General features: G+C 57.0%; 1 protein-coding gene across 2 annotated transcripts in view; it reads left to right on the forward strand.

The window, feature by feature from the left end:
- Positions 1–18,681, forward strand: part of PRDM5 (PR/SET domain 5) — a 113,759-nt gene extending 95,078 nt beyond the window's left edge. The window contains exons 14-15 of one of the 2 annotated variants that reach the window (XM_036315173.1): positions 16,185–16,289; positions 17,649–18,681. In XM_036315173.1, coding sequence (XP_036171066.1) covers positions 16,185–16,289; positions 17,649–18,505 — 962 coding nt within the window. In that variant the 3' untranslated portion in view covers positions 18,506–18,681. The remainder of the gene's footprint in view (positions 1–16,184; positions 16,290–17,648) is intronic. The other variant, XM_036315174.1, reaches the window with a different exon arrangement.
- Positions 18,682–21,408: the final 2,727 nt, after the last annotated feature.

Here is a 21,408-nt window from a genome sequence, read left to right on the forward strand (position 1 = left end):
GTTTTACTTGGCTCAGAAGCTTCCCTGAAGGTGAACATTCTCACTACAGCTGGGCAAGCGCCTTCCTTTGTGAACGGGAAGCAGGGAAGGGTGCCTCCTGAGAGAGAACGTCCTCTGCAGGGCCCACAGCGTCCCTTCCACCTTCTCTGTTCCTCCTCGTCTGGGCGACTCTCCCTGTGATGATCATGGGCCACTGGGCAGGGTGCCTGCTCCCCCCTCTGTGCCACTGTGTCGGGAGCCAGTGCGCTCCCTGAAGTCACCAGCAAAGCCAGGCCCTCCAGGAGCACCTCTGAGGGCACCGGCGACGCTCCTGACAGACACCCTGGTCCAGGCCTTCTAGAAAGCGCTGAGTTTTCCTGACTTCCCTGGGCTTTGGGAGTGAGAGGAAAACTTAAAGTAAGTTGGATTTCAGAGTCTTGAGAAATTTATTGGGCAGGCAGATGGCCCCATGGGAAGCCAGACAAAAGTCTTTTGTGGAATTAAATTGTTTCACTGCATTTAGGGTTACGAGGGTCGAGTTACACTGCCGTGAGGGGTCCAGCTGGACCCAGGCGTGGAATGTGGTTTTTCGGCCCCGTTTTCTAATGATACTTTAATTTTCATTCAATATTTCTAGGCCTCATTTGATTTTTTTTTTTTTTTTGGGGGGGGGTAGGGGGAAGGGGGAAAAAAGCCGGCCCTGTCGATCTAAAACATAATGTGCGCGGCCACAAAATAAAATTTAAAAAAAGAAAATAAAAACAGACAGATAAAAGAATAGAAATTCAAAACAAAACAAAATAAAGAAACAAACCTTCCCCCCGCCTCCCCTACCCCCCCAAAAAACAACAGAAAATAGAGCGACGCACACTGATGGAATAACGGAGGCAAGGCCGCCCAGGTGGTCGCACTGTCTCTTCCCTCCCTGGACGCTGCTCGTAGGCCCACAGGCAGGGGGCTTCCCTGCAGAGTCCAGGCTGGACACAGTGACCAGGTGGCAGGAATGACGCGGACGTGCTGTCCGGCACCTCAGAGGCCAGACCAGGAGAACCCTGCGCTCTTGCCTGTGTCCCCTGGGACCAGCCCCTGGGACCAGCCCCTGCGCTGTGAGGACCCCGGGCCACAGGCAGGGGCCACAGGCAGGAGATGGCACTGCAGCAGCAGCCAGCACAGATGGCTAAGTCTCAGGATTCCAGCTGCAGCCACAGCCACAGCCACAGCCACAGCTACAGCCGCAGCCACAGCCACAGCTACAGCCGCAGCCACAGCCACAGCCACAGCCACAGCTACAGCCGCAGCGAGGCCCCCAGAGCCGCAGGAAACCGTCAGTTTGGGCCCTATGTTTGGGGGTGGCTGCGTTTGACGTGAGTCACTGTTTCCTCAACAGAGAACTCACCCACGTGCTCAGCACTGCACGTCGCCGGGCGAGCGGTCCTCTGCTCCTGCCCTCGTGCGGGGCAGTGGCACCGACGGGCGCCTGGAAGTGTCTCTGCCCCGTGACCCTGGGGTCTGCCCGCGCAGCCCGTCAGCGTGGCCCTGTAACCGGCGATGGGGGCCTTGAGCTCGTTGCCACTGAGCCGATGACAGGTAACACTCAGGCAGGCTTTCCCGCGGGCCTGCTTCTGGAGTATGGGGTGAGCTGGGTTGGGGGGCTGCGATGCTGAACAGCAGGAATAAAACCAGACCCGCTGGCCGGCTGGAGACGGACGATGTGGCCTTGCTGATGGCCTCAGGTCGCGTCTCAGAAACTAAACACAGCGGAACCGTCTCCGGGAGCCGAAGCTTCTGTTTCCCGTTGCGTGACGGGTGCGGGCAGTGGCTGGGTGGGCGGGAATCCTGACGAGAGAGACTCTTTGGGGCAGCATGCTTCTGATTGTGATTCTATTTTCTTTCTGAAAATATATGATTTCAGAAAGGACGGGAGAGGGAGAGAGAGATGGAAACATCCATGATGAGAGAATCATTGGTTGGCTGCCTCCTGCACACCCCCCACTGGGGATTGAGCCTGCAGCCCCAGGTATGTGCCCTTGACTGGAATTGAACCCGGGACCCTTCAGTCCGCAGGCCGACGCTATCCACTGAGCCAAGCCAGCCAGGGTTCCAATTGTAATTCTTTACGATTCAGAAGGAGCGTATTTAGGCTCATGTGGCCAACCACGTCTTACTGAGTCAACTGCTTGGCTTGCGGTGTTTGCAGGGAAGGTAAGGAAGTGCAGGGAAGGTAAGGAAGTGCGGGCTCTTCATGCTTCGGGAGGAGCTGATCCGACAGAGCACGGCCAGGCCTGAGCGCAGTGTCCCAAGGGCGCCCTGTACCCACAGCAGGGGCGCCTGGCTCGCCTGGGAGAGATGCAGGGGCTCCTGGCTCGCCTGGGAGAGATGCAGGGCGCCTGGCTCACCTGGGAGAGATGCAGGGCGCCTGGCTCGCCTGGGAGAGATGCAGGGGCTCCTGGCTCGCCTGGGAGAGATGCAGGGGCTCCTGGCTCGCCTGGGAGAGATGCAGGGGCGCCTGGCTCGCCTGGGAGAGATGCAGGGGCTCCTGGCTCGCCTGGGAGAGATGCAGGGGCGCCTGGCTCGCCTGGGAGAGATGCAGGGGCTCCTGGCTCGCCTGGGAGAGATGCAGGGGCGCCTGGCTCACCTGGGAGAGATGCAGGGCGCCTGGCTCACCTGGGAGAGATGCAGGGCGCCTGGCTCACCTGGGAGAGATGCAGGGCGCCTGGCTCACCTGGGAGAGATGCAGGGCGCCTGGCTCACCTGGGAGAGATGCAGGGCGCCTGGCTCACCTGGGAGGGGTGCGTCGAGGAAGCGGCCAGGAGAAGCGGGCAAGAGGCTGGTCTGCGGGAGGAGGGAGCCACTGGTGAGGCCCACATGGATGGAACCGGAGGGCCGAGCAGCAGGAGGGCACAGAGAAGCCGGGGCGGCTGGCGGACACCCGGCCTCAGCCAGGCCGCACCGCACGCTGCTTCTCACCCACGTCAGCATCCACTCAGTGTGGGCGTGGGCTAGTCCGGTGCGGGGCCTCTTTCTTCATCCCTCCCGCCTCCTCCTGGGCAGGCATCGCCCACTTCTCTGTGCCGGACGTCCTCACCGCCGCAGTAATGCCCGGCTGTTAGGTCAGCTCAGTGTCTCACTTCTGTGTCCTTGTTTTCCTTCCCTTTTCCGTCGAGCTTAGCTCGTGTGTGCGTTCATTCGGCAGCAGAGCAGGCTTCCGTTTGCCTGGTGCTCACTGGCAGTTGCCCGTCTCTTCTGTGGAAAGCGCTCTGAGTGGATCCGGGTTGAGTGGGGATGACACGCCCACGCCGAGCCCGTCTCGCGCCGCCGCGTGCGCCTTCTCAGAGGGACACGGACACGCCATTGAGACTTGGACCTTGTTCAGAGGGGACCGTGTGTGATGGGGTGTGTGATGGGACCGTGGGGCCATGGGAAACAGCAGCCACCTGCCCGAGGGAGACGGCTGGTTCCCTGAACAGGCTGAACCGGGTCAGGGTGTGAGGATGAGTTTTCTAGAAGGAACTGAATTTGGGGCGGGCGTGCGGAGTTGGCCGGGTGCTGTGCACTGGGGACACCCAGGGCAGAGCCAGGAGGGGCGTGTGCTGAGGGGACGGGAGCCGAGGGCGGCCCCGCAGGTTCCCGGGATGGGCAGCTTCCGAGCTGAGCAGGGCCACAGGTGTGTCTGTGGGTGGTGACAGGTGGGACTGTGGATGCTGACAGGTGGGTCTGTGGGTGGTGAGAGCTGGGTCTGTGGGTACTGACAGGTGGGTCTGTGGGTGCTGACAGGTGGGTCTGTGGGTGGTGACAGGTGTGTCTGTGGGTGCTGACAGGTGGATCTGTGGGTGGTGACAGGTGTGTCTGTGGGTGCTGACAGGTGGGTCTATGGGTGCTGACAGGTGGGTCTGTGGGTGGTGACAGGTGGGTCTGTGGGTGCTGACAGGTGGGTCTGTGGGTGGTGAGAGCTGGGTCTGTGGGTGCTGACAGGTGTGTCTGTGGGTGCTGACAGGTGGATCTGTGGGTGGTGACAGGTGGGTCTGTGGGTGGTGACAGGTGTGTCTGTGGGTGCTGACAGGTGGATCTGTGGGTGGTGACAGGTGGGTCTGTGGGTACTGACAGGTGGGTCTGTGGGTGCTGACAGGTGGGTCTGTGGGTGGTGACAGGTGGGTCTGTGGGTGCTGACAGGTGGGTCTGTGGGTGCTGACAGGTGTGTCTGTGGGTGCTGACAGGTGGATCTGTGGGTGGTGACAGGTGGGTCTGTGGGTGCTGACAGGTGGGTCTGTGGGTGCTGACAGGTGGATCTGTGGGTGGTGACAAGTGGGTCTGTGGGTACTGACAGGTGGGTCTGTGGGTGGTGACAGGCGGGTCTGTGGGTGCTGACAGGTGTGTCTGTGGGTGCTGACAGGTGGTTCTGTGGGTGGTGACAGGTGGGTCTGTGGGTGCTGACAGGTGGGTCTGTGGGTGGAGAGAGCTGGGTCTGTGGGTACTGACAGGTGGGTCTGTGGGTGCTGACAGGTGGGTCTGTGGGTGCTGACAGGTGTGTCTGTGGGTGCTGACAAGTGGATCTGTGGGTGGTGACAGGTGGTTCTGTGGGTGCTGACAGGTGGGTCTGTGGGTGGTGAGAGCTGGGTCTGTGGGTACTGACAAGTGGGTCTGTGGGTGCTGACAGGTGGGTCTGTGGGTGCTGACAGGTGGGTCTGTGGGTGCTGACAGGTGGATCTGTGGGTGGTGACAGGTGTGTCTGTGGGTGCTGACAGGTGGGTCTGTGGGTGGTGACAGGTGGGTCTGTGGGTGGCGACAGGTGGGTCTGTGGGTGGCGACAGGTGGGTCTGTGGGTGCTGACAGGTGGGTCTGTGGGTGGTGACAGGTGGGTCTGTGGGTGCTGATAGGTGTGTCTGTGGGTGCTGACAGGTGGATCTGTGGGTGGTGACAGGTGTGTCTGTGGGTGCTGACAGGTGGGTCTGTGGGTGGTGACAGGTGGGTCTGTGGGTGGTGACAGGTGGGTCTGTGGGTGGCGACAGGTGGGTCTGTGGGTGCTGACAGGTGGGTCTGTGGGTGGTGACAGGTGGGTCTGTGGGTGCTGACAGGTGGGTCTGTGGGTGGTGACAGGTGGGTCTGTGGGTGCTGACAGGTGGGTCTGTGGGTGCTGACAGGTGTGTCTGTGGGTGCTGACAGGTGGATCTGTGGGTGGTGACAGGTGGGTCTGTGGGTGCTGACAGGTGGGTCTGTGGGTGCTGACAGGTGGATCTGTGGGTGGTGACAAGTGGGTCTGTGGGTACTGACAGGTGGGTCTGTGGGTGGTGACAGGCGGGTCTGTGGGTGCTGACAGGTGTGTCTGTGGGTGCTGACAGGTGGTTCTGTGGGTGGTGACAGGTGGGTCTGTGGGTGCTGACAGGTGGGTCTGTGGGTGGTGAGAGCTGGGTCTGTGGGTACTGACAGGTGGGTCTGTGGGTGCTGACAGGTGGGTCTGTGGGTGCTGACAGGTGTGTCTGTGGGTGCTGACAAGTGGATCTGTGGGTGGTGACAGGTGGTTCTGTGGGTGCTGACAGGTGGGTCTGTGGGTGGTGAGAGCTGGGTCTGTGGGTACTGACAAGTGGGTCTGTGGGTGCTGACAGGTGGGTCTGTGGGTGCTGACAGGTGGGTCTGTGGGTGCTGACAGGTGGATCTGTGGGTGGTGACAGGTGTGTCTGTGGGTGCTGACAGGTGGGTCTGTGGGTGGTGACAGGTGGGTCTGTGGGTGGCGACAGGTGGGTCTGTGGGTGGCGACAGGTGGGTCTGTGGGTGCTGACAGGTGGGTCTGTGGGTGGTGACAGGTGGGTCTGTGGGTGCTGATAGGTGTGTCTGTGGGTGCTGACAGGTGGATCTGTGGGTGGTGACAGGTGGTTCTGTAGGTGCTGACAGGTGGGTCTGTGGGTGGTGAGAGCTGGGTCTGTGGGTGCTGACAGGTGGGTCTGTGGGTGCTGACAGGTGGGTCTGTGGGTGCTGACAGGTGGGTCTGTGGGTGGTGAGAGCTGGGTCTGTGGGTACTGACAGGTGGGTCTGTGGGTGCTGACAGGTGGGTCTGTGGGTGCTGACAGGTGGGTCTGTGGGTGGTGAGAGCTGGGTCTGTGGGTGCTGACAGGTGGGTCTGTGGGTGCTGACAGGTGGGTCTGTGGGTGCTGACAGGTGGACCTGTGGGTGCTGACAGGTGTGTCTGTGGGTGCTGACAGGTGGGTCTGTGGGTGGTGAGAGGTGGGTCTGTGGGTGCTGACAGGTGGGTCTGTGGGTGGCGACAGGTGGGTCTGTGGGTGGCGACAGGTGGGTCTGTGGGTGGCAACAGGTGGGTCTGTGGGTGCTGACAGGTGGGTCTGTGGGTGCTGACAGGTGGGTCTGTGGGTGGTGAGAGCTGGGTCTGTCGGTGGTGAGAGCTGGGTCTGTGGGTGGTGAGAGGTGGGTCTATGGGTGGTGACAGGTGACTCTGGGTGATGAGAGGCAGCCCAGCCTTGACTGTTGCCCTGGGAGGGGATGAAGGAGAGAACAGCCATGACCTCTGGGCTCCCTGCTTATGGGAAACACAGAGCTGGACATAAAGCAAATGTTCAGTCCAGGCAGCTCTGCCCGGAACTAACCTCCCGCCTTTACATGATTTATCTCACTTCACGGAAGCTGTCCTCCAGGTTAGCACGGTACAGCTCTCGCTCAGCGGCTACGTCTGCAGTTACGACTGTGACTGCGTGAGGGCCCAGCTTAAGGCTGACCTCTCCTCGGAGCTTGAGGCCTGTGTGCGTGTTGGTTGAGCCCTGGGCCCCGTGGTGTCAGGGAGCAGCCTGGCCGCTGGCTGGCGGCCCCGTCTGTCAATCCTGCGGATGTTCTATGGGAGCCCCAGGATCCAGGAGCCCCGCCGGGACCCCGGTGTCGCCACGGGGAGCAGGAGCAGATTTAGGTAACAGGAAGCTCTGGGAATATCGGCTCGCAGGCTGGTAGCTGCCTCGCCACACGGCTTATCTTTAGACGCTAATAACACACTTCAGGGCTTACGGACAGCGCGTGCCGCCTGCGATGCATAAAGAGAGAATTCCTTTGTTTCTAAGACAGGCGGTAGGCAATTAATTACTTAAAGTGGGGCCGCTATTCTTAGGAAAGTGATACATTTTCTGTACTATTTTCCCTCTGAAGCAGAATTTTATATTCATCTTGTCCTCCTTCCAGGGGGTTTAATGACTCAAGTATCATAAAGAGTCTTGAAATAAAGGACCATCTCTTTATACGAAGAACCTTGAAATAAAAAGACCATCTATTTATATGAATGGACTTCAAGAACAGTGCTAAATCGAGGGTGCATACATAATTCCATTTCTCCATAAAATTGCCGGTGATATTTTCATAGAGTGTGCCCTTTTCAACTTGAATTATATGATGCACACGCATATTTAGATAACACACAGAAGGAAGCAGGGTTGTATAATACATAAAGCACCCTTACTGAATTCCTATCATGGGCCAGGCATTATGATGAGCAAACCCGGAGACACAGCTTAATGTCTCATGTTACCAACGAGGGAGGGGGGCTTAGAGAGAGTAGGTGGCTTGTCCAGGGCTGTAGGACTAGTGGAGAGAGTAGGTGGCTTGTCCAGGGTTGTAGGACTAGTGGAGAGAGTAGGTGGCTTGTCCAGGGCTGTAGGACTAGTGGAGAGAGTAGGTGGCTTGTCCAGGGCTGTAGGACTAGTCACAGGCAGCGCGGACATGGGAAATTAGATCTCTTCATTGCTCAAGGCTGGATTCTTGTTTTTTTAATCATCATCAGAGGCGAGAGGAGGAAGGGAGAGAGAGAAACATGGATGTGAGAGCGAAACGTCAATTGCTTGCCTTCCGTGCACATCCTGACCGGGCATCAAACCTGCCACCTTTCGGTGCCCAGGGCGATGCTCAACCACCTGAGCCACCCCTGCCAGGCAAGGCTGCATTCTTCATTCCTGTGTGTTCACTGTCAAGATGCTTACAGGGTTATGCTCCATGTCGTGTGAACCAATCTTTTGCAGAAAGTCTAAGAACAGTGGTCTTGATATCTGTCAGTTCAAGGGTCTCCTGCATCCCCGGGACCCATTCCTGCTCCCCGCCACCCCCGCAAGGAGTCAGGACTCGGGCTGCAGCCTGTCCTGCAGGAGCCGGCTCCCAGGTGGCTGTCAGGAGGAGGCCCCTCCTGGGACATCACTCAGCAGTCCCCGTGGGACCCACAGGCGTTTCCCGTCAGTGCCCTCTTTAAGCTGTTTTCAGTTAAGATTGTTCATATTTTGAAAGCCACCAGGGAGGGCTACCTCTGGCCCCTTGCGATCCATTTTAATAAGTGAAATGTCACAGAGGGAAGTAGACGCCTCACATTTTGCCTGACTTGCTCGTCTGGAAGCTTCTCTGACTCCTGGGAGGTGAGCACAGCGTGTTCAAGGCCGGAACCCTCAGATCGCTGCAGGTGGCTGTCAGGTGTGGTCTTTTCCTGAGAAGAGAGATCCAGGCAAGAGTGACTCTCAGGAGGTCGCCCCCAGTCCGTACCGGGCAGGGGTCCCGCTGAGGGACTGGGCTTTGAAGGAGCCGTCGGCCGCAGTCACACTGCCTTCCCCTAGGGACTCGAGGAAGCGAGTCGTTCTTAAATAAGTTCATCGTAGTACTTCGAGGGAGTTTATTCTTAAATTTATCCTCAGATTCATGACAACGCAAAGGGCCTTTAGGATAGAGGTCATTTATTTTAGTTTCAGTTGTAACCGTGGCTGTCCCCTTTTTCTCCAGATGAGAAAACCTTGGATTTGTTGTTCTCACTAAAAGAGGCCATTGGTGGTTCTAAGAACATGAATGTCATTTTCAAGTTGACTGACCAGCCCTTGCTTACACTGAGGTGAAGTCTGCTTATCCAGGGGAACACGAGCCCCCTCCTTCCCAGTCCCCTGCTCTGTGTTCCCGTGAGTCATCAGCGAGGAAGTGGCCACTTCGGTCTGGACCCCCTGCCTCCGGCGGCCCTGGCCCTGCGGCCGCGGCTGCTGCCCCAGCTCCTGTAAATCCCTCTCTTCACCTCCAGCTCTCTGGTCCACGCGCAGTCCTCAGCTGTGAATGACCTTTCTTTATTTATTTTTTTGGTCACAGATCTGGGTATTTTCCAGTCAAATCCTATTTCTTGTGTGTATTTTCTAATTAGCTTATCTTATTATGGGAAAGGTGTACCCTTTCCTGTGACGTTCGTTGTTCTAGAAGGTATTTAAGTATGAAGATGACAACGTGAACACCACGTGACTAATGCACCTCGAGGCAGAGGAGTTTGGACACGGTGGGTGCTGTTTGGGGGGGAAGCGAAAGACAAGAGAACCAGGCACAAGTCCTGTGGTGTCACCCCCTCGAAAAGAAAGCCGGCTTTCACCACAGCAAGACCAGCTGGTCTTTTTATTTTAACGCATATTTGAATCCTAAGCGTTCTCTCAAACCATCGTTGTATGGAATCAGAATCAGAAAGATTCCTATATAATAAAGAGCTAATATGCTAATTAGGCCAGACAGCGGGACGACCTTCTGGAACAACCTTCCAGAACGACCAGTGGGCAGGGCCGTGTGGCTGCAGGGCCACGAGGCAGCCAGGGCTGAGCCCCTTGCACAAATTTTGTGCATCGGGCCTCTAGTGTGTGTGTGTGTGTATATATTCATTCATAAATAGTAACACAGTGGAACCTCGCTTCTCTAACTTAATTCATTCCGGAAGGCTGCTCGAAAACAAAATCAGTTTTTCCCATTAGAAATCATGTAAATTGAATTAATCCATTCCAGACCCCCAGATGACTCCCTGTCTTAACCTTTCTTATACATAGTACATGTCTATTGTTTAATCTATAAATAAACACTTTAAAAACCAGAAGGACATGAAATGTCAATGAAAATTTAACAAAAAGGAAAGGAAATATACAGTAAAAATGAAAATGAAAATTTAACAATAGTAATAAGCAGCAACAAAAGCAAAAAACCAGGAAAGTATTCACAACACAGGATCCTGAGACTGTAACAGTGGGAAACTGACTCAGACTCCCTCATTCTCTCCTTTGTTTGTGGCCTGAGAGATGCGTGGCTCGTCATACAGGCATCAGCGTGTAAGGGTTGTCAGGTTGAGAAGCGAGGTCCCACTGTATATATAATATGAACAGATAGGAAATAGATGTCTAAAGTATAAAATTTTATAATTTCCTAATTATAATTTATATAATTAGGAAATTTTATATAATTTCCTAATTATATAAAATATATAATTTTTATAATTACATAAATATAAAATATACAACTTCCTAATTATATAAAATATATAATTTTTATAATTACAAAAATATAATTTCTGTAATTATAATTTCTATAATTACAGAAATTAAAATGTGTAAATATATGACATGTACGTATATGTACACGCATTTTTACATTTAGTTTTCTGTGTCGTATGCTCAAAGGTATACGTAGAAGCCACGGGACCAGGATGAAGAGCCACTTCTCAGTGCGTCTCTGCCCCTAAGCGCTACTGACTGACACCGGAAAGACCCGGCCGTCAGGCGATGTTTCGTTCCCTTTGTAAAGCGTACGGTGGCTGCCGGTGCTGATCGCTGGTGGCGCTGATGCGGTTGCACCCAGTCCGCCAGCCAGACGGCTCTTTGAGGGATGTGGTTCTGGAGACGTGAAGTAGGCACGTGGGCACGGGCCTTGGGACTGGTGATCAGAGCCGAGCCTGGCCCCGCGGGGTCAGAGGTCGAGCGAGGGCAAGCTGTGAGCGACATGAAACACTGGTCCAGGGGCTGGTCCTTATCGCGATGGAGTGTGGCCGAGCCCCGCGGCGGTGCACGCAGAGGGCTGCACAAACGGCTGCAGCGAACGGGACATCTGAGAACCTCCGTCAGCGCTGGGATGACCTCGGTGCTCCCAGAGTGCGGCCACCGGACCAAACCTGCGGCCCAGGCCCCGAACATCCCGAGTATCCATGCCAGACACAGGCCGGACCCCCCGCTCCCTCCACCCCCAGCTCGGCCCCTCGGAGGCAGTCAGAGGCTTTCCCTGGGCCTGTCTCAGTTAGCAGTCACTCAGTTAATCTGAATGGATTCCACTGCACTCACACCTTTGTCAGTCTCACGTACGCGTGTGTATGGCCCGTATCACATATCTTCTCTCTTTGGCATGTGGCTTGCTGATCGGCTGCGCCTTCTGTGTAGCGGACGGACGGCCCTGGCTCACTGGGCCGGTGTGAGTGAAGATGAGCATTTTGCTGGAGTGTGACAGGCTGCCTGCTTTGGATCTATTAAGTATATTGGCTTCTCAGAGGCAGCAGAAGTCAAGGCACCGAAATGAACATGTGTTTCAGCCATGTAAGCAGTGTACCACGCCGTTGCCAAAAAGTGACGTTCCAGCGACAGAACAGTCTGTAACATGCGGGACAGTTTATCGCCCAGGAACGTGTGGCTGGATTCTGCATTTTTTTTATATTAAATCTTGTTTCTATTTCTCGGTTGGCAGGACATGAGTGAGTTCTCCAACATCTGTCCTGGTGAGGGTGGTAGCGAGGACGATGGCCGCCCAGCCACCTGTCTGTCCTTCCCAGGGATCCTGGGCTCGGACCCAGAACCTGCTCCCCCCGCCCCTCCCATGGGTGTGACCTGAGATGTGTGTGGTCCCTCGTCTGACTGGTCCTGCACGTCACGTGACAGGAAGGGACACTTGCACTCGCGGGCACTGAGCCGAGGTCTGGGGTGCAGGTGAGAATCATATCAGCTGACTCCCCCAAGCATGTTGTTGATGTTGGTTGGACTTGGAGGATGGATGCCTGGCTACTGGGACTGTCCCTGGGATCATGGACTAGAGATGCATTTCTAAGAGACTGTGCCAGCAGGCAGTGCCTCTCTGACATGTGAGCACAGATCTCAGCCCAGGAACGAATGCAAAGCCTTACACAGTCCATCGGGAGCGTCTCAGGATGCAAGGGACCGGTTTGCACTGCAATCTCGCGTTCCACATGGCCTCTGTCTTGGAATTCACCCAAAACAAGGAAACTACACGCATTCAAAGTCTTCTGCCTCCTTGTTTCTGAAAGAGTTGGATAGTTGCTGAGTGACATGGGGAGTTCCTAGGTCAGACTGTTCTTCCTTCAAACACAACAAGGAACAGAAGCTTGGCCTCCCCTGACACCCTGCTCTCCCCTTCTCCCCCTGCAGGGCCCCCATCTCATGCCTCTGTTCTTGAAACGTCGTCAGCTGCCCATGGGAAGCCAGTGTTCTCTGAGGGGTGTCCGTACTTTTCCTGGTGGCTGAGTTCACCCCGCCCCTGGGACTATAGACCCACTAGTGACACTAGGACAGGAGAGCAGGAGGCGGGACCTGGGAGCTGGCAGGCCCTGTGACAGCAGGTGACAGCTGAGGAGTGCAGAGGGTGCACCCGGTCCCCCAGGTGGGTCCAAGGGGACTCACAGCTGTTACTCCGAAGTTCAGGTGCTACTGTTCCTATAGAAGCCGGCCGGCCCCACCTTCCTCTCCCCACACGGACGGGTTTCCAGGATGGGGACCCTTCAGGGCTGACCGGGTCAGCGGGTGCAGGCGGGCACACGGGGCCTGTGCCGTAAGGAAGGCACGAGGGGTCCCTCCGCAGGAGCACACGGGCACCGGACGCTCGGAGGCTCCTGGTAAAGTCACCGCGGTTTTCTTCTAGGCGGTGGACTCGGAGCTGGTACTGGTCCCTGTTGGTCACGTAGGTCCCGTTTTGTTGGGGGCGGGAATGCGATTTTGCAGGAGGTGGCACCAGCAGAGATTAGTTTTCACAAAGCACCTACCCGTGTGTGAGGGAAGATTGAGCTCTGATTTACTTGCGGGACAAACTGTGCTAGAGGAGAAGGGGGGGAGGGTGGAGAGGAGGGGGGCAGGGGGAGGGGAGGGAGCGTGCTAATCGTAGGAATAAAACTTGTGCTCTGTGGTTCCCTCTGAGGTTAAAAAACGTGGACAGTCGTCATGTGGAGAACAAAAACTGGCCACTGACTGCAGTAATCCTTCCGTGTCGTCTTTCTCTTCTACCTCTGCCTTCCTAGGGCGACGGATATTTTGTCAAACCCCTTGACGCCCTGAGCACGTGCACATGTGGCGAGACCTCAGCCGGGGCTGCCCTGGGTCCTCACCTGGGCAAACAGGGTGGTTCCCCTGCAGTTTTGAGGGTTGAGAGGAGCGGTTAGAGCTCCCAGCTCCCTGCCCTCTGCGCAGGGACCTGGAGATGTGATTTGTCGATGATCTGACTGCCTCCAGCCCTGCCCCTCCCCCCCTTGATGGCTTTGTTTCACCTGCTGACATGAACTTGGCTGGAATGAGTGCGCTATTGGCCGCGGGTGAATTAGTTGCATGTGCGACGACACCTTTCTGCTGTCTTCTTGTTATTCTCAGAGCTGGGCAGTGGGACAAGCATGTTATTTCTGGAATCAGATGTCCCCTTCCCAGGCTCATGCTGACACGATTCCTCTGTCCCGGGGGCCTCGGCGTGGCTGATGGTTTGACTCAGGGACGGGCTGCCCTTGCCGCCAGCACATATGTCAGAGAGCAGGCCTGCTGGTTACTCTGGGAGGCAGGCGGGTTGGACTAGACCAGTGCGCGGTGGACCGCGTGGGGCTGCCTCTTCCGTGCAGGCCGTGTCCTCATCTCACATCACCCTCTGTACCCGACGTCACCGTGCCCCCTAAATTGGGGAGGGGAGATGTGTTAGGGGAGGTGCGGTGTGGATTCCGGCATGTTCTGTGTGGACACCGGCTTTGATCTCAGGACGGGGCCCCTTGGAGCTGGCATGAGGCTGTGCCCCTCACCTGCAGGAAGTAGGTTGCACCCTGTGGCCACGCAGTTGCTGATTTCTGTGCGGGGGGAACACTTAGGATCCAGGCTCTTAGCTGCGGGTGCTCCCTGCAGTGCGCGCGGACTGAGCACAGCTGAGCGCGGGTCTCCGGGTGCTCCTCCCCGATGCACGGTGCGTGGTGCCCCGGCCCGCAGCACGCGTTCCTGTGCTTCAGGAGCTCAGTCACCGTGTAATCATCCAGAAACAGAATTAATCGAGAGCCTAGGCCCTCTGTGTCTGGTTCAGTCCAGCTGATGAGCCAGTCACACATGTCGTTTGTGCTGCGTGTGCCACTCAGAAACAGTGGTAAACAGTGTCCGTCGTGCGTGTCCGTCAGCCCTGGTGCCCGGATTAAAGGCTGTGTAACAGCGGGAAAGCCGGGGGAAGCGGACCCTGGGGCCGGGTCAGGCCAGCGTTAGGGTGGAGGTGGCGTAGAGGCGCCCTGGGAGCTCAGTGGTGTCCGACTTCTCCGCTGCCCCCCTGGCCCCCCCGTGTCCCTGGGGTGCGGGCAGCTGGCTCGGCCTCGGGGCTGTGCCCACCGAGAGCCCGGAGCCTCTGTGGCTGCTACGCTTCTTGTGTCCCGTGGTCCCGTGTCAGTCACTGTGGTCACCTGACCAGCGTCATGCTCCGTGGGCCTGCGGTGGGAGCAGGCAGGGAGGTGAGGAACGGAGGTCTTGCACATAAGCCTGGCTTCGGGTCGGGGAGGTAGGCTGAGTATGGAAAGCCCGAGAGGCCACAGAGGTGTTCACCGTGTTCAGAGAAAGGGCAGGACAGGTGTGGCGCCGCATCTCCGTAGGACGGCCCTGAGCCCTCAGCTTGCGCTCCGACCGCGTGTACAGGTGACGGTGGCTCCCTTCAGCGCAGCTGTTCAGGAGGAACAGGAGGAGCGGGTAGGGGTGGGGCTGAGGTTCCTTCCTGAGGCCAAAAACGCAATGACTTCCTCCTCTGCCAGCCCTCATGGTGTGTTAGGGGAGGGGGGAGGTGAGTTAGGGGAGGTGTGTTAGGGGAGGTGTGTTAGGGAAGATGTGTTAGGGGAGGTGTGTTAGGGAGGTGTGTTAGGGGAGGGGAGGTGTATTAGGGGAGGTGTGTTAGGGAGGTGTGTTAGGGAGGTGTGTTAGGGGAGGGGAGGTGTATTAGGGGAGGTATGTTAGGGGAGGTGTGTTAGGGGAGGTATTAGGGGAGGGGAGGTGTGTTAGGGGAGGTGTGTTAGTGGAGGGGAGGTGTGTTAGGGAGGTGTGTTAGGGGAGGGTAGGTGTGTTAGGGGAGGTGTGTTAGGGGAGGTGTGTTAGTGGAGGGGAGGTGTGTTAGGGGAGGTGTGTTAGGGAGGTGTGTTAGTGGAGGGGAGGTGTGTTAGGGGAGGTGTGTTAGTGGAGGGGAGGTGTGTTAGGGGAGGTGTGTTAGTGGAGGGGAGGTGTGTTAGGGGAGGTGTGTTAGGGAGGTGTGTTAGGGGAGGGGAGGTGTGTTAGGGGAGGTGTGTTAGGGGAGGTGTGTTAGGGGAGGTATTAGGGGAGGGGAGGTGTGTTAGGGAAGGTGTGTTAGTGGAGGTGAGTTAGGAGAAGTGTGTTAGGGGACGGGAGGTGTATTAGGGGAGGTGTGGTGTGTTAGGGGAGGTGTGGTGTGTTAGGGGAGGTGCGGTGTGGATTCCGGCATGTTCTGTGTGGACACCTGCTTTGATCTCGGGACGGGGCCCCTTGGAGCTGGCATGAGGCTGTTCCACGGAACCCTGGCCCTCTGCCCCTCACCTGCAGGAAGTAGGTCGCACCCTGTGGCCACGCAGTTGCTGATTTCTGTGCGGGGGAACCCCTGCGATCCAGGCTCTTAGTGCCGGTGCTCCCTGCAGTGCGCGGACTGAGCACAGCTGAGCGCGGGTCTCCGCTGCTCCTCCCCGATGCAGGGTGCGGGGTGCCCCGGCCCGCAGCACGCGTTCCTGTGCTTCAGGAGCTCGGAGCTGTGTGAAGGCCACGGGAACCCTAAGCACCAGGGACGCTGCAGACACAGCAGGTCCCTCAGGGTGCTGGGAGGCCTGTTTCCTGGGGCACCGTCGGGTAACTGGCACCGCTCCTTGGAGAGGGACTGGGCGGCCTCGGTTGGTCAGTCAGTGTCAGTGCCGCCCCAGGGGCGGGCGCGCTCCGTCGCTGGGGCTCTGGTGGATCCTGGAAAGTCACAGGTGCGGCCCACGCCCCGGCCCCTGCCCAGAGGACGGCCCCGAGGCCGCAGGAGCCCAGGAGGCTGGCTGAGCGGGGGTATCGGCGGCACTCAGTGCGGCTGTGCCAGGGGCGCTTCCTGCGACACGCGGGCGGGCATCCGATGTGGGGCCGGCCCACCGGGCAGGCTCCCAGGCTGCCAGCAGATGTGAGTCATGGCTCTTCCTCCTGCAGGAGAAGCCCTACAAGTGCTCGGACTGCAGCAAGGCCTTCAGCCAGAAGCGGGGCCTGGACGAGCACCGGAGGACGCACACCGGGGAGAAGCCCTTCCAGTGCGACGTGAGCCCGCCCTCTCCTTCCTGTCCCGGTCCTCCGCGTGCGTGCGCCTCCGTGTGTGTGAGTGTGTGTGTGTCTGTGCGAGTGCATGCATCTGTGTGTGTGCACGAGTGTGCATGTGTGCCTGAGCGCATGTGCATGTGTGTATCAGTGAATGTGCGCCTGTGTGTCTGCATGTGGGCATGCATGCCAATGCATCTGTATATGCATGAGCATGCATGTGTCTGAGTACATGTGTGTGCATGTGTATCTGAGTGCATGAGTGGGCATGTGTGTCAATGCATCTGTATATGCATGAGCATGCATATGTGTCTGAGTGTATGTGATGCATGAGTGCGCATGTGTGTCTGAGTGCCTGTGTGTGTGCCTGTGTGTCTGAGTGCATGTATATTCATGAGTGGGCATGTGTGTCAACGCACCTGTGTGTGCATGAGCATGCATGTGTGTCTGAGTACGTGTGTGGGTGTGTATGTGTCTGAGTGCATGTATATTCATGAGTGGGCATGTGTGTCAACGCACCTGTGTGTGCATGAGCATGCATGTGTGTCTGAGTACGTGTGTGGGTGTGTATGTGTCTGAGTGCATGTGTATGCATGAGTGGGCATGTGTGTCAACGCACCTGTGTGTGCGTGAGCATGCATGTGTGTCTGAGTACGTGTGTGGGTGTGTATGTGTCTGAGTGCATGTGTATGCATGCGTGTGCCATTTATGCTGTTTCGGCCCCAAGGCATTTTGTTTAAGAGGTTTAATAGGAAATTGTTGATATGTCCATTCGGGCGAGAAATGAATTGTTGTCAGTTGTTCCTTAGAGATGTTTGGATGCGGCAGCAGTGGGGAGGGAGGGAGGTCAGTGTGCAGAGGACACACGCGAAGGGCAGAAACTCTTGGGAACTGGATTTAATCCCCCTTTGCCGGACGTTAACTGCCATTCACTCCAGGAGCAGTGCGGCCTGCGGTGCATGTGGGCAGCATGTCCCTGTACAGGTGGCCTGCGTGCCTGCAGGTGTTTGGGAACAGGAGCGGTGTGGCCTGCGGCGCATGTGGGCAGCATGTCCCTGTACAGGTGGCCTGCATGCCTGCAGGTGTTTGGGAACAGGAGCGGTGCGGCCTGCGGTGCATGTGGGCAGCATGTCCCTGTACAGGTGGCCTGCATGCCTGCAGGTGTTTGGGAACAGGAGCGGTGTGGCCTGCGGCGCATGTGGGCAGCATGTCCCTGTACAGGTGGCCTGCGTGCCTGCAGGTGTTTGGGAACAGGAGCGGCGTGGCCTGCGGTGCATGTGGGCAGCATGTCCCTGTACAGGTGGCCTGCATGCCTGCAGGTGTTTGGGAACAGGGTCATTGGTACCTTGTGGTCTCTCCTAGGTGTGCGACCTGGCTTTCAGCCTGAAGAAAATGCTGATCCGACACAAGATGACGCACAACCCCAACCGCCCGCTGGCGGAGTGCCAGTTCTGCCACAAGAAGTTCACGCGGAACGACTACCTCAAGGTGCACATGGACAACATCCACGGCGAGGCCGACAGCTGATGGCGGGGCCGCGGAGGGGGCCCTGGCGGAGCCCAGCTCTCCCCGTGAGCGTGGCAGAGGCAGCCAGCAGCACGCACTGGCCTCACAGCCCTTTGTGCCGACCTTTAGAGCCTGTAGACACACCTGCAACAAGAGAACAGCCCACTCTACCAAGAAATGGTGCAGATGGGAAAAAAGACAACTTTGTAGCCCTACACAATAGACTTGTGCTCTGTTCCTATAAAAATGGAAGGAGAGTCTCGTCCTTGGCCATCTCCATCTCGCTGATGAAGGTTATTCACATGCACACTGTTAGGCCTTCCTGTTATGCTGTGTTTGCGTGTGTGTGCGTGTGTGTGCGTGCGTGTGCGTCAGTGTGCATGTGTGTTGTCTGTGTGTGTCTGCACGCGTGTGTGTGTGCACGCGTGCATGTGCATCAGTGTGCATGTGCGTTGCCTGTCTACGTCTGCATGTGTGTGTGTGTGTGCGTGTGCGAGGGCGCGCCGTGCACATGCCGGTTATTGCCCCTGGTTATTGCTAACATAGCCATAAGGAAATTCAGATTCTCAAGACTCCTCACTGTGGACGGGATGCGGGCCAGGTCCCACGTGTCCACACGATGGCCCATGGGACTCGCTGTTACCAGGGCCTGTGAAATGGAGCAGGTGTTGCTCCTATGCGACACCTCCCGGCCGCAGGTCAGTTTAAAATAAAGAGGCAGCTGAGCGCTCACACCCCACGGCACTGCTGCTCGTTTCCAGCAATTCTGAGGAAACGTGACTGCTCCCGTCACGCAGACGCAGGCACTCACTGTGCTAAGATCTGCACAGGAGCGGCCACAGCAGTGACACGCTCACCAGGCGGGGGCCTCCTGAAGTGAACACACGAGCAGACGTACTGAACAGGAAAGCAGGAGGGTGGCCCACCGGGGCGGCGGGCGGCGAGGGGCAGTGTCCGACGGGGACCGAGCCCGCCCTCCCGCTCCACAGCCAGCGGCTCTTCCAGATCCGAGTCCTCAGAGCAGAGACATTCTGTCTGGGAAAGGACACTTCTCGGAAGCCTGGCCGTAGCGATTCTCAAACACGTTTGCCTTACTTTCGACCTTCCTGTGATACTAGGAATCCACAGGATTGGCACGGTCACGGATGCTGAAGGGAACTGGAAGCCAGACGTGTGTTTCTCCCTTTAGGTTCCATTTCAGAGAAATAGCTGAGAGCAGCACAGAATGCACAGCTTGTTTTGGGAGAAGAGATGAGAAAATGTGATAGTGATTTCAAGGAGCATATACGACAGAAACCAGAAACAAATTAAAATGAAGCCCAAATTCTGAACCCATCTATTTGGAGCCGTAGAGAGGAAGTGTCATCCTGAGAAGTTACTCGGTTCTAACAATGTAGGGAGGAAGGCTACCTGAACACACAATGCTTTGTAGTCAGTAACCTCATTTTAGAATTCTATTCATGCTGTGTTAGTTTCGAAGGGAAAAAAAAAAGACTCCATGTGGACACTTCAGCTCGTAAAATACGAAATTTGGAGCTCGCCGGAGATAACTTTAAAACATGTACATTCCCAGATGATCGTTTAGCTGTCGAAGGGTGGCTCTGCAGCGTTTTGTATCTGAAATTATAGACTATTTCACAAGGACGGACTTGGTCTCGTTTCTCCTGTCGTTTGTTTGAGCGGCATATTTTTAGATCCTGTGTTTTCGGGCGCCCACGGCTGCGCTCCCACCGCCGCACATAAAGGGACAGCTGCATGGCTGGCGGGGCGCGTCAGAGAACATCTGCCTGGGGCTGGGGTGCTGCCTTCCCCCGCGGGTGCTCCCCGCCCCACGATGCGGGGAGGCGAGGAAGGAAGCCAGATACCGGTGGTGTGATCGATCGCAACACCTCCCGTCGGGGCCGCTGCGGAAGCCACCCCTGAAACCACGAGTCACGTGAGCGGGAAGAGGTGCTGGGCCTTCCCAGGCTGGAGGTCGTGTCCTGGAGGACACGGCAGACAAAGCTGTGGCCTGACCTGCCTCCGCCTGTTCGAGGCCCTGAGAACCGGGTGTGGTCCCCGTTCCTCCAAAGCACCCTATTGAGAAGCATTTCGATCTGTTAGCCCTGGGCCCTTAGCATGGCCGTTCTGCGGGTCCGATGGGCGTTAAGAGCATCGATGGGTGTCGAGGAGAGGCCTGCAGGCGAGTAGCAGGAAGGGAGCCGCGCTGAAGAAACCTTCTCCTCTTCCCTGCTCCCTTCCTTTCGCAGGAAAGGGACAGACGCAGGAAAGGGACAGACGCAGGAAAGGGACAGACGCAGGTCGCACGGAGTCAGAGCTCAGTGATTCCAAGAGGGATTCAGTACTACGGAGGGGCCCGTGTCCTTCTTTAATTATTAGCTTTGGCTATGGGCACTCAAGGTCTTTGTGGATGTTGAATTCTGTGTTTCATAGTCACTGCCTTATTTATTTTCCTTTCCTCCCCCTCCTTCCCCCTCCTCTCTTCCTCCTCCCCCTTCTCTTCCTCTTCCTCCTCCCCTTCCCCTCTTCCTCCTCATCCCCCGATTTTCAGTCATTGGCTAACGAGAGCACTTTATAGATTAATCATGACTGGCAGTTGCAGCATAAGCATATGCGTTGGGGATTCATTCTTGGGGTTGCACAGGACAGTTCACACGCTGCTTTTAAGAAACATCTATATCACGTGTGCGTGCGTGCATGTGTGTGTGCACCGGTGTGTGTCTAGAGAGAGTCATTTTATGCGAAGCTCACACATGCAAGTCCATTACTTTGCTCCAGACTCTTCCTATGGCAGTGGCCTCACTGCTGAGTGTGAGCCAGGGTCCCAGAAGGCCCTGCAGCCTCTTTGGTGTGTTACATTGTTGCACTGCCCCCTCTCCCAGAGCAGGAAGGGAGGGAGGGAGGGAGGGAGGGGAGAGAGGGAGGGAAGAGAGGGAGAGAAGGAGAAAGGGAGGGAGGGAGGGAAGGAGGGAGGGAGGGAGAGAAGGAGGGGAGAGAGGGAGGGAAGAGAGGGAGAGAAGGAGAAAGGGAGGGAGGGAGGGAAGGAGGGAGGGAAGGAGGAAGGGAGGGAGGGAGGGAGAGAAGGAGAAAGGGAGGGAGGGAGGGAAGGAGGAAGGGAGGGAGGGAGGGAGGAAGGGAGGGAGGACAGGCACTGGAAAGACTCATTTTACCTTCGCTGATGTGTTGCTTGGGAAGTTTGTCTTGTGGCTGTGAATATGTGGCGATAAGTAGGTCGGAGGAAGTGTGCCTCTGAGCAAGAACATCCTGAGGGTCCCAAATTCAGGGGGGATAGAAGTTACGCTTAGGTTTTAGGTATTCCTACTTTTTTAAAGTCGTATTTCAGCATCTTGGTGTCGCTTCGATCTTGAGAGGTGTCCCTGTTACAAAAAGGAGAATCCTCGCCATCCTCATGCCCTCCCCGTGTGGACTCGCACACCCTGCATTCGCTCATCCAGCGTCCATCTCCGAGCGGCGGGGTGCCGTCCTCTGCAGCCGGCCTCACTGCCTGGACCGCCTTGGGCTCAACACGATGTCGTCAGGGTTTGTTGATGGGCTGTGTGACAGCGTGAGAGCTCTCTCGGGAGCCTTCCGCCGGGGCCCTGTCAGCATCCTGGAT

Source organism: Myotis myotis, unplaced genomic scaffold (genome assembly GCF_014108235.1).
Source record: "Myotis myotis isolate mMyoMyo1 unplaced genomic scaffold, mMyoMyo1.p scaffold_m19_p_6, whole genome shotgun sequence".
In the NCBI taxonomy this organism is placed as follows: Eukaryota; Metazoa; Chordata; class Mammalia; order Chiroptera; family Vespertilionidae; genus Myotis; species Myotis myotis.